At 41.3% G+C, this 13,157-nt stretch overlaps 1 protein-coding gene across 1 annotated transcript; it reads right to left on the reverse strand.

The window, feature by feature from the left end:
• Positions 1-1,679: 1,679 nt before the first annotated feature.
• LOC115779772 (kinetochore protein Nuf2-like) lies at positions 1,680-12,660 on the reverse strand. Its single transcript, XM_030728569.1, is given in 14 exon segments — positions 1,680-2,002; positions 2,075-2,210; positions 3,321-3,399; positions 3,402-3,495; positions 5,228-5,368; positions 5,453-5,590; positions 5,687-5,749; positions 5,829-5,922; positions 6,370-6,443; positions 6,915-7,012; positions 7,167-7,228; positions 9,062-9,138; positions 10,709-10,783; positions 12,446-12,660. Coding segments are annotated over 14 exon segments (1,362 nt in total). The 5' UTR covers positions 12,569-12,660; the 3' UTR covers positions 1,680-1,894.
• Between the last annotated feature and the right edge of the window lie 497 nt (positions 12,661-13,157).

A 13,157-nucleotide genomic window follows, 5' to 3' on the forward strand; every position in this document is an offset into this window, starting at 1 on the left:
AGATGGCATCCTCTGTGGACCAATGCATATTGGTGCGGGTCCACAGTGACATCGATGGTATCCTTAATGTGGGCCATAACCAGTCTCTCAAAGCACTTCATGACTATCTAGGTGAGAGGTTCTGGGCGATAGTCATTCAGGCCTGTCACTGTAGAGCTCTTGGGGACTGAGATGATGGTGGCAGACTTTAGACAGGTGGGGACAGCTGCCTGTATGAGGGAGGAGTTGAAAATGTCAGTCAACACCCCTGAGAGTTGGTCTGTCCTTTAGCACCTGCCCAGGGATGTTGTCTGGGCCAGCAGCTTTGTGGGGATGAATCCTCTGTAGGATCCTCCTCACCTCTGCTGGGTTCACACTGAGGGGCTCTTCTCCAGGTGGAGGGGTGAGTCTGATGGTGGAGGGGGTGGTGGGGTCCTCGAAGCGGGCGTAGAACCTGTTTCTGCCTGGCACTCAGGCCAGGCAGAAAAGGGTCCCTAGGGCATTGTGCATCTATGGAATCTTAATCTGTAATGCCTTTCCATGTGCTTCATAGATCCTGGGAGAAGACTCCCTGGATCTTCTGAGCACATGTGGCGTTGGCCCTCTCTATGCCAGCAGTCAGCTCTCTGTCTGTGAGTCATCAAACCTGAAGGCAGCATCCCCCTTGCTTTCAGCAGAAAGCAAACCTCTGTATCCAGCCAGGGTTTTTGGTTTGGGTAGTATGTCACAATCCTGGTGGTGGTAACATCCCCAACGCTCTTGCGTATTGTATCCGAGGACAGCAGATGTATAGATCAACCTTTCCCTCACAGACAGAAGACAGCCTGAAGACCTGCCAGTCTGTACCCTGTAGTACAGAGGCAGCATCACTGGGCCACAGTGATGGTCTTCTCATGATGCACTGAGCATTTCTTTACTCCATGTTTGTATACTACTCTATTTAATCATTAGACTCTGGCTCTTTCTCCCAGTGTCTTTTGTCCCGTTTCTCCTCCCTTCTCTTTCCCCTCACCCAACTGGTCGTGGCAGATGGAATTTATTAACCATTTATAGAGATAAGCTGCAGCTTTACAATAACCACCCCACATATTCATAGGTGGTTTACAAACCTTAATTTTTCTGCAGTTTGCAACTTCTCCCTTGAGCACTTATGAAGACATGATTTATATAAACTGTCCAGCCCAAATCAAAAGTAGCAATTCATTATTCATCAGCCACAAACCTCAGCATTTCTAAATGCCTAGAAATCCCACTGAAGACCCTCAATGTGTCCTCCCATGAACAGATCCACTGCTAAAACGAGCCCCTCTGTGATGTTGCAGTTTGCTTTAAAAAAAAAAAAAAAAAAAAAAAACTGCAGTGCCACATGTTTGTGTTATATTTGTTTTGTTTAAAAACACGTGTTGTTGAGCTTTTCATAGTGGGGATGAATCCTCTGTAGGATCCTCCTCACCTCTGCTGGGTTCACACTGAGGGGCTCTTCTCCAGGTGGAGGGGTGAGTCTGATGGTGGTGGGGTCCTCGAAGCAGGCGTAGAACCTGTTTCTACCTCAGCTCTGTGTATTAAATCACAGAGGTTTTTACAATGGTAAAGTGAAGTTTTATTGTACTGGTCAGTTTTTTAAGATTTTAAAGCTGCCTCAGAGGTTTAGGAATAGTAACAGCAGGTCATAGAGGACTGCAATATTACAAATAACTGTCTGCTAAATATTAGACAGTCGTCTTACTGGACTGGTTTTATTTATGAATGTCAAAACATGACAAAATTCAACTTCATTAATATACAGAGTGTATCTGAATCACTTACATACTAAGACGGCTTACAACAGTAAGCCGGCTTACAACAGTAAAGGCTTACAACAGTAAAAATGAAAACAGATCAGTAATAATGGTCAAAAAACAGAAAAGTAATCAGGTTAGAAGTTTGCAGACATCTTGGTGATATTCAGTTTCAAATCCGTGGTATGCCTCTCAAACCTCTTGTGCATCTCATCCATGGACATGGACAGCGTGTCATAAAGAGCCTGTAGACAGGGAAGGGGAACATGTTACAATCAAACTATGACTGAGAGTGAGCAGATGGAAGCTGCCTGTACCTGAGCCTTCTCCGTCTCTTTGCTGCATACGTCTCTCAGGCTCTTAATGCTCGCCTTCAGCTTCTGCGTCTCAGCGGAGATCTCTTGGATTTTGTCGGCCATCTCCTCACGCTTCTGATGAATTTGGTTACACTGCCTGCAGAAAAGTGCAAGTTTGGTTTTCAGGGTCAGTTTACCACATTTACATCTCAGTAAATTAGGTGGGAATCAACACACCCCACAATATATTATTACAAAATTTCACAATATTATTGTGATTTTTATCCTTTTGTGATGTGCTGAGAATTTTCACTAACATATTACAGTTTATCACCTTTTATAAACTGCAAATTATGTCCTCAAAGTTAAACTTTGTCAGTATTTGTTTTATCTAATTAGACAAAGTTATCTCACCTCAGTTATGTAGTTGCTGCAAAATGAGATTATCAAGCGCTGTCACTAAACCTGCCATGAGACAGAGTCAGTCTGCTATTGAATGGGGTCAGGCTGGCAATTATGTGCAGTCTGTTTCTGATAATACAGCAATTAAGTGTGATAAATTGCCAAATTGTCTGTTGCTGACAGATATTCACATTTAACTCTTACTCTTGCATTCAGCAACCTTCCTGTTCTGTAGGAATGGAACCAGAATACAACAAGCAGCCAGCCAGTTCAACAGAGTCTCCTCAAATTGTGCTCATTGACTAAGACTCATTCAGATTGATGGCAACATGTCTGCATTTATAAATGAAGCAGCAATTATTTGCAAACCTCTGATAATCAAAGTGATTGCAGTCAGTCCAGGTCAGAATGCGACTGCTTGCAGAAAGGTTGCCTCCTGTCAGGTAACCTGTGCAGTCGCCTGCAATCAAAGGTGGTCGTGAGGGTGCAACACCCTCAAGCTCTGGGCAACCATTTAGTCACTCATCAGGCAGCCACCAATATTTTTTTCTTTTTAATGCAAGGAGTTTGCTGTCTTATTTTTACTCATGGGACTGAGCCAGGGGACTGAGTAAGGAGGCAGCTTTGTCCAGTGTCGGATTTAATGTAAGTGTGCTCAGCTAACTTTATCTCAGGATGGTGGTGCATGAGATGAGCCCTCTTGTTTGCAGTATTCCCAGAGTATTTTAATTTATTTAATAAAATACCAATATTTGGTGTTCCTGTATCGATACAATATTTCCAGGCAAAATATTGTGAAACCATGATCTTGAGGAAATACCCCGTAATGAGGCATGCTGTATATTTACTGCACTAAGGTTAGTACCCCAGCACTTCTTGAACGTGCTGCTCCTTCATCTCTCTCTTCTTCTGCCTGCGGATGTTCTGTTTGCACTCCTTATCCTGTTCATGCCCAGAGCTCGCTTCAGCTGTCCTTCCTCGATGCACAGGTTTTTCAGCTCCTTCTGCTTCTTCTCATACTGGGCCATCAGCTCCTGGTGCTACACACAAACCACACAGATACACAAATCAGTGACTCTAAAGCTCCAATCCCAACACTGCAGTTAAACAGAATGAAATACAACGAAAAAGCTAAAAAAAAAAAGACTTTAGCTCTTATAATCCCCCTTTGGGCCATGCCGCATCAACTCAGGACCAAGGATAGAGAAGATGATTAGGTAGTTGTATCTAATGTATTAATGCAACTACATTTCCTTCCTCACAATTCTTCTGATGTCAACATATTGAACCCAGTGACAGATTTTGACCTTTTAAAGCAAAGACTCAGTTGCTGACTGACAGAGACTCTGATAGACTCTTGTTACAACCACAATAAAAGCATGTGATTATTTTTAACCACCTAAACCTGAAGTTTGCGACACAGTCAGAACAGCAGTTAATGAGGGCAGGGAGATAGAGCGGCAGTAGGGAGATTATGTTCCACTTCTAGCATGAAAAGAAAGTAATGTTGGTTTTGTCAACAGCAAAACACAGCAGGTAATCTCCCAATCAGAAGCTCAGGGCTCGATCCCCAGCTCCTCCTGTCCATGTGTCGTAGTATCCTTGGGCAAGATGCTGAACCCTGAGTTGCCCCTGATGTATCCATCGGGAGTGTGAGTTTTTATGAGAATGAGACTTGTGGAAGCTTGAGAGCTCAGAGCAAGTAGAAAGGCACTATATAAGTACCAGTCCATAATATTTTGAACCTTGTGCAGCCCTTCAGTTTATTCTCTCTGAAACAAGTTGTTTTAGTTCCTCTGCCTTTAAGGTGCTTCTTTTTCTTCTGATTGACTGTCCCTCACAAACAGAAGGTTTGAACAGCAGGTAGGCGGGGCTTCTGTGCTCACAGCCAGAGCTGTGTGCCTGAGAAGGTCACAGTAGGGATATCCACTCTCAATGATGACAAAAATCCAAGCGTAAAACAACAAACTGTCTGAAACCAACTAGATGGTTTACTTGTGCATACACTGACTTCAGTATTTGAAACTCGGCAGCCCCCATTGAAACAGGATAAAATGCAGACAGGAAAGAAAAATAAGTCACCTTTAAAAGCTTCTTAAAAATGCATTCAGTGAGGTCTAGTGGGTTTACGGTTCAGTGGCAGAAACACCGTCTCCTCTTTCCCATTTGCAACACAAACATTTTTAGGGTCAGACTAGTTTGTTCAAATTCTTCCCCAAAGCTGAGCCACAGAATCGCCTTTTAAATACGCTCTAAGCCAATAAGAGAATGTAAGATTTAAGTTCTTCATATTACTGTTACCTTCAGCTTGTTTAAAACAAAACCCGTGTATTCAAGTACTGCAGCTCAGCAGTCTGTTACTGGATTATGATTGTTTCTGCCCCCCCCCCCCCTCATCTTTTAATGAACTTTTAACATGAAAATCACTTCCTGTCAATCACCACTGTGCTGACAATGATTCTGGTGTTCAGAGAGGAACTCCACTGCTAGAAGGCACTGATTCAGTGAAGCTGGTTCGGTTTAAAAACTCGCTACCAACCTAGTTTGAAGACTGATGCATGTGAACCCCCAAACTGAAAGTCTTTATAGTACTATTTCATCTACATACTCATAATAATTATATCTGATTTTAGCTTAAGAAGAATATACTGTGTGAGCACCAGTGTATTAAACAGCCCATAAGCAGTGAACAAAGGTTCCAGGAATGGAAACGTCTTCCACATGTGCCACTCTGTATAGACTGTATATACAGGCTCTGCACTGAGATTGTACCTCTTCCTGCCGCTGCTTGGTGTTGTTCATGCTGCTCTCCAGGTCCTGCAGTAGGCCATACATCTGCTGGATCTCAGCCTCAGTGTGAGTCACGCTCTGCACCATGTTCTGCAGCTCCACCACACGCTCGTCTGTTTCTTCCTGAAAGCACCCATTAAACATGTGAATGGCATACTGATCAACTCAACACAGCAGCTTTTAGAGGAAAACAGTTTTCCTACTCACGATGGAGTTTTTGATGTTCTTCACATTCTCCCTCATCTTCTCCATCTGGCTCTTCAGTTCCTCTGGAGATTCCACGATCTGAGACTTCAGTTTGCTGAGGTCTTCCTTCAGGTTGCTGATGTCCAGCTTCACCTGGGCCTGACACACAGAAACACACACTCCTCCTTTCAATAAAGGGCTTTGATGGACGCAGATGTGTAAAGTTCTTACACAGAGTTTGTGTCAGTCACACACCAGTTTCTGGGTCTTCTCTGCTATTGTGGCTTTCCACTCTGCGATGCTGTCGTTTCTGGCATTCTAAAAACAAAACACTTTTTTACTTTGACAGTGCACACAACACAATTTACTATACTGACCATGCTTCATCACCACCTACCACTTCCTGGTATTCATGCATGGTGGTGGCCTGTAGTTCAGAGAGAGCTGCTGCCAGCTCATCCGCCTCAGCCTGCTGCTCTGGTGGGATGGTCCTGAATAAGGATGAAACAAAGTGCAACATTTAGCCCTTGTTTTTTCTAAATAGATCACTAACATTTAAGTTAAGGCAGCAGCCATATGATCCTTCTTCCAGCTTCTACAAATAATGTTGTCATGATGACAATAGGGTTGATTTGTACCTGAGGCCAATCATAGAGAATGCTCACATCGAGGGGGTGGGGAGTGGGGTGTCTAATCTGTAATTTGTCTCATTTAAGGCCATGTAAGACGCAAGAGTACTGACGGAGCAGATAGCCATGGATTAGCTCTTCACTCTGGAAAATTTAGCACTAAATTTTATTAGTGGAGATTTAGTGTCTCCACTAATGAGCCTAAATGGTTCCAGCCTGGATTTTTGTTTCAGGCATGGCATCGTTTCATAGGTATGACTTTTCCAACCACACACTGAACAGCAAAGTCAGAATTATTCCTCGACTTACGTCAGAATCTCTATCTTCTTCTCTGCTTCCTTGTTGCCTTTCATATAAGCCTGCAGTCTGTCCATGTCTGTCCGCTGAAAACACACACACACACAGGAACAGTTACTGCTACAGTTTCACAGATCTGTAATTAAGCTGCTTCTAATTAGATTTTATTTCTGTGAAGTAAACAACACGGATTTCAGTGGCAATCCAACATACTGAAACCTTCTCTCACATGCAGGATGTTCTACTTGCATGAATATAAACAAACGGCAACAATGTATCAAGTTGTACTGATTATTAACTCTCCTCTAGCATAAAATCTTCCAGTTCACTAATATTCTACCAGTGCCACCAAAGGTTTTTAATGTGGCACTGAGGTATTGAGTTGGGCACTCAAAGACATTCCAGAAATGACCTGAACTGAGTTTTGGTTGACTCAGATGTTTGCTCAACGACTTCACTGTCAATCATTGTTATTCGATAGGGGCATGACTTGTGAGACATTGATCAGTCAGCGTTTTACTTTGCTCCCCATCCCCAAATGCAGCAATAAAACATACAAATTTAGCCTGCTTGTCCAGGACGACCTGTATCCTCTGCTTTCTGAAGTGGAGAAAGTTCATGATGCCACTCAGAATGTTTAGTGTCTTCTGTTTTTCTGGAGAAATAATAGCAAGGCCTTCATCAGAAAACTGTACATTAAACAGCAGGTTGAAATTTGCATTTGAAGGACAAGACCTGGGAAACTATGAGGAACATTTTACGCAATATACAGACCACAACCTATCGAATGAAATCAGTGAAACACTTACTTGGAGCCAGCAGATCACTGAGTGAAAATCATTACACCAAGCACATAGGCAGGAACTGCCGCCTAGAAAGGAATGATACACAAAACAGTTTTAGAGTTGTAGACTAAGATTAGCCAAATCCAGGAGTGTACTCACAATACACTGCCCGTGATAATGATGCTATCACAACGCAGCAATCCTGCAATGCTCGAGACATTGCAACACAATCATTTATTCACTATAGTGTCAGTGTGTATTATTATCATTCAATTTTAATTATGCATCAATTAATTATCTCTGATTTGCTTTCATCCTGTCTGTCACCTTCATCTTCAATACATGTTGTCAGGTGACCTTTACTTTACCCTCATTTTTTGTTACATTTCACCAAGAGGAGTCAAACTGATGGGAGAATCTATTCAGAGTGATTTCTTGTTTTACAACCGCAATTCCAAAATCTTTGGGATGCTGTGTAAAAATGTGCGTGTAAAAACTGAATGCAAATCTCATAAATCCAACACAGAAAATATCAAATGTTTAAACAAAAAAAAAAAAAAAAAAAAACTACTATTTTTAAGAAAAATAGAAGCTCAAATTAAATGTGATGGCAGTTACATGCATCAAAAAAGTTGAGACTAAGCCATGTTGAGCTCTGTGTAGCATCCACTCTATCTGGGAACAGCAGAGACCAGTTGCTGGATTTTTGGAGGAGGGAAGTTGTCCCATTCTTGTCTGATATATGATTCTAGCTGCTGAATAGTCCTGGGTTTTCACTGCTGTATTTCCTCTTACAAGATTCACTCAATGTTTTCAATTGGTGAAAGGTCCAAACTGCAGGCTGAGACTCTGCTACTATGAAGCCATGCTGTTGTGATAGATGCAGTATGTGGATTAGCATTGTCTTAGAGAAATATCCAAGGCCTTCTCTGAAAAAGACATCATCTAGATGACAGCACATGTTCTAAAACTTGTTTATACCACATGTGCAGGCTGCCAGTTCCATAGGCAGTAATGACAACAAGCCAAAGGCTCCCTCTCCTCTTTGGTCCAAGGGAAGCAGCATCCATGATTTCCAAAAAGAACTTCAAATTTTGATTTGTCTGATTGCAAAGCAGTTTGGCGTTTTGCCTCAGTCCATTTTAAATACGCTTTGGGCCAAAGAAGACAGCAGCGTTTCTGGACCATATGGCTTCTTCTTTGCATGACAGAACTTTAACCTGCATTTGTGGACGGCACAGCGAACTGTGTTCACAGACAGCAACTTCTGGAAGCCCATGCAGTGATTTCCATTTCAGTCTTGTCCCTTGCACAGAGATTTCTGCAGATTCTCTGAATCTTCTGATTATATTATGTATTATCATTATAATCTTTGGAATTTTACATTAGGGAACATTATTATGACATTGTTACATAAATTGTAGATGCACTTTTTTGCAGATTGGTGAACCTCTGCCCATCAGTACCACTTACTTTTTCCAGCCTTTTGTTCCACAGTCCCACCTTTTTGGAGACATGTTGCCATCAAATTAAAAAATGAGCTCATATTTTTCTTAAAATGGTACATTTTCTCAGTTTAAACATTTGACATGTTCTCTATGTTCTATTGTGAATCAAATATGGATTTATGGGATATGAAAATCTTTGCATTCTGTTTTTAGTGTCTTTTTACACAGCACATAAACTTTTTGGAATTGGGTTTGTAATTCAAGTACCGATATTTGACTGTGGTGAACTAATAATCATGTAATAGGGAAAATGATATGATACATCATGGCCTTGCCAGGGCCTAACTTCCTACTGAACATCCTCAATCACAATAATTGTGTTGAATAATCAAGATAACAATCACTGATCGCAATCATGATTATGATTTCTGCTGTAATCGAGCAGCCTAATATCCCAGCAGGTAAACCCACATGCGTGTGTAGACACTCATGATAGCCGTGGCCCCTTCGTGATAGGCTGGATACTGAATGTTCTCCAGAAATGGAACCTGTGGAAAACAAATGGCAAAATCAGGTCACAGTCAAAAGAAAAGGCAGCAGCCAGCTGCACAGGGTGATGGGTAAACATGTTGCGTTTGCTCTCATGTCATCCATTGATAGTCATGACATTCCACATGGTTCTGTAATGTTTCTGTCATGGTTCGTTTGCTCTCATGTCATCCATTGATAGTCATGACATTCCACATGGTTCTGTAATGTTTCTGTCATGCATGTTCATTGCTATGCAGATGATACCCAATGATATTTATCTATGAAGCCAGATCACACAAATTAGTTAAAGACATAAAGGCCTAAAATGACCTGTAATTTTTTTCTTCTAAATTCAGACAAAACTGATGTTATTTCATATGACCCTAAAAGTCTCAGATACACAGTGTCTAACCAGATACTAACCAGATACTCAGTCTCCACTAACACTGTGAGGAATCTAGGAGTTGTTTCTGACCAGGATATGTCATTCAGTGCATGTGTTAAACAAATATGTAGGACTGCTTTCTTTCTGAAATTAGAAACATCCTTCTCAGAGTGATGTTGAAATACTAGTCCATGATTTTGTTGCTTCTAACCTGGACCATCTGAATTCATTATGTCAGGATGTCTAACAGGGACTACGAAGAGAGAGCCATATTAGCTTCTCTTCATTGGCTTAGTGTTAAATCTAGAATGGATTGTAAAATCCTTCCTCTCACATACAAAGTACTAAAGTACTAAATCATCAGACCCCATCACTGTACCATATTATCCCACTAGAGCACTCTCAGACTGCAGGCTTACTTGTGGTTCCTAGACCTTCCAAAAATAGAATGGGAGCCTTCAGGCCCCTCTCCTGTGGAACCAGCTCCCAGTTTGGATTCATGAGACAGACACCCTCTCTACTTTAAGATTAGACCTAAAACTTTCCTTTTTGATAAAGCTTATAGTTAGGGCTGGATCAGGTGACCCTCAACCATCACTTAGCAGCAGAATAGTTCCTGCTATGGGCTCAGGCCGCTGGGGGATGTATGACGCACTGAGCACATCTAATCCACTCCCCTCTTTTCCCTCCCCATGCATTTATATACCAAAGTCATTCACTGTCATATTCTCTCTGCTTGTGTTTTGTCCTGTTTGTAGTCACTCTATGCTCCTCCTTTCTCTCTTCTCTTTCTCCTCACCCCCAAAACCAGTTGCAACTTTTGGAGAGCTCTATCTGTTAAAAGGGTTCTTCCAGCTCATTGTGCTGTTCATAGGAGTTCATCGGATTGTTACAGTTCTCTTTAAAGCACATCGAGATGACTGCTTTTATGAACTGGTGCTATATAAATAAAATTCAACCAAACTGAATTCTACACAAAGTGTTCCAAGTATAAATTTTACTCAAAGACAAAAGGAAACATCTGAGGTTGCTGAGTGTCATATTTCAATATGTCCCTTTTATGTGAACTAAAACACAAGCTTGTATGCAAAACAGATCTGGAGAACAGACATCATCATTAAACCAACCAAGAGAAGTAACATTCACTCTGCATTTAGAGCAGAAGCAGAATTTAATGTTCAACAGTAATAACGAGTACTCACCATGGAATGACACTCAGGCCTGAAACGATACAGGAGATGCAAAACTCTCATGTATAAGGTCTGAACTGCTTCTGGCTGTAAGAGAGGAAAGTGTTCCGTTAATGTTCTGTTTTTCAGGCCAGAGAGGACTGGAGACTCCAGCTCAAATACCGTCTCATACAGTGCATTCCAGACTCTATAATACTGTCACCCAAATCTCGTGTATAAAGAACAAAAAAAAAAAAAATTAGGTTTACATTCAACGTTCAGTGTCCACATATGCAGGCAGAGAGTTATTCCTCTGTGTAATCTTTCCTCCTACTCTTACTGGCTCTGCAATGATCCCTTTGAGACAAGCCTCCAGTTCATGAGATAAAGGGATGAAGGTGAGATATAAAGGACAAAGTTTGCTCTTTGCAAAAGCAATAACCTGGGTTCAGAGCTCAGAATAAAGATTATTTTCATTATTTGATTTCTTTGTAAATGTGATTGTGAGCTGAATAGACAGTTGGTTAGAGGGGTCCTTTTCTCTCAATTTCCAGCAATGTATTTTTATTCTAGGGCTCTACTACAGTACCTCTGCATGACAGTTCAAAATAAACAGGACTGAGGAACTGAGCTGACCATATTAGTGATATCTGCTCTCAGTGAGCTTTTGGGTCACAGGGTTTACTTGTTCATATACTCACCTCAATATTTGAAACTTTGGCCATATTCAGTGTGAGCATCCATCACTGAAACAGTAGGCAAGGTGTGACCAAAAGGTTCTCACAATAGGTCCATAAAGATCAACAGACCTAAACTGATTTATATTTGGCTTATCTCCTTGTCATGATTTTTGTCTCTGCATGCAGACAGCTTCAAGCATGGCTGGTATTTTTAGATGACTTCCAGTTCTGACCACTGTGTGTGAGGTCTCAGGCTGCAACTGAGCAGGTTTCAACTGAAGCATCCCCAGTTTCCAAAGCAGCACATCAGGTGAGGAGCAAGACCATTAGAAAGCTCATGGGTTTTTTTGTACATCAACAAGGACAAGAACTGTGGTGCCAATTCAAAACTCACTGAAAGAGCGGTCATTTTTTTGAAAACATAACCTAATAATGAACAGCACAATGCATCCCTTTTTAATGACTAGAATCACTTTTAATGATCAATTAAAACCAGTTCAATTAGTGACTGTTTTCAGATGATTCATGTGGAAAATGCCCAGTTCAAAACTCAGTTATATTCTTTTGACTGTCACACAGTATATTGTATGAAGCTTGCGTGTTTACTGAACACTGAAAACTGTAAAGGCCTTTTAATGCATATACACTCAACACTGTATTACTGTATTCTAAAAGTCAAATGTGCTGTTTTTTAGGAGCTGGTCAACATGTCTTAAGCGTCACAATATTAACATGGATTTGATTTATAACGATTTATCCATACAACACAAAACAAAATAATGCAGTTACCTTGGCTCCACTGTCACACTTAAAAATACAGAATACCGTGGTACCCTTTAAGTTAGCATGAAATCCTTAAGAAATATGTAACGCTAAAGCCAATGCATTTGATTTCTCCTGTGTCTGCATCAGGTCAACATTTGTAATTATGAATTCAAGGAGCAGCAAATACTCTACAAATATACCCTACATAATGGAACATCAGTATGAAGTTCGCCCCTCACACCGGTACCAGCAGCTTAGCTGTTCAGTATGTTATTGTCACTGAGGGTGTTTTTGACAGCAGCTGTAGCAGCGGGACGGACGTTACCTTGATGTGAGGAGTCAAGTCGCTCTTTGTGAAGTGTTTTGCTTCTTGACCAGTGAGAACTTCAGTTCGATAAAAGTTCACTATCGCATCCACTGAATACACGGGAAACGTATTCTCAGACATCGTCGCAAACTTATTGGAAAATAAAAAGTAACCAAAAAAACTGAAAGCTTCAACTCCAGCGACCGGATAAAGTTGGCGCCTTTCTTGTTGATTTGGAGTCGGCGGATCTGATTGGTCAACTTGGCCTTCTTCTGTTGTGAGTAAAGCGTTAGTTTACCTACTTGCGCCCTCTATCGCACAAACCACGTTTTCGCTGAGTAGTCTTTGGATTATATACAGAAAACAGCAACTGCAACAAGGCAACAACGGCAACAACAACAAAAAAGAAACAAACAAACAATTAAAAGGTGTGGTTGCCAAACTAATAAGGCTTTCCCTCTCTTTCCTGTGCACGGGTTCTATCAAAGCCTTAACAATGTGGAGAAAATGAAGTTAAATCTCACTTTGAAGAGCCACACAGAATGGTGAAAAATTGTATATTAAAAATGTGCTGAGCTTCACTGAAAACTTTTACTGCACTTTTGATCATATTCTTTCGAGTGAGTTGACTGGAAAATCGGGGTGAAATACGCTGTGGCGTTTTGCTACATCCTCCAAAGCGGCAGGGGCGACAAAGTAACACCGCAAGTATTAAGTGTGCGCGTGACAG

The sequence above is a fragment of the Archocentrus centrarchus genome, chromosome 5, assembly GCF_007364275.1.
Source record: "Archocentrus centrarchus isolate MPI-CPG fArcCen1 chromosome 5, fArcCen1, whole genome shotgun sequence".
NCBI lineage: Eukaryota > Metazoa > Chordata > Actinopteri > Cichliformes > Cichlidae > Archocentrus > Archocentrus centrarchus.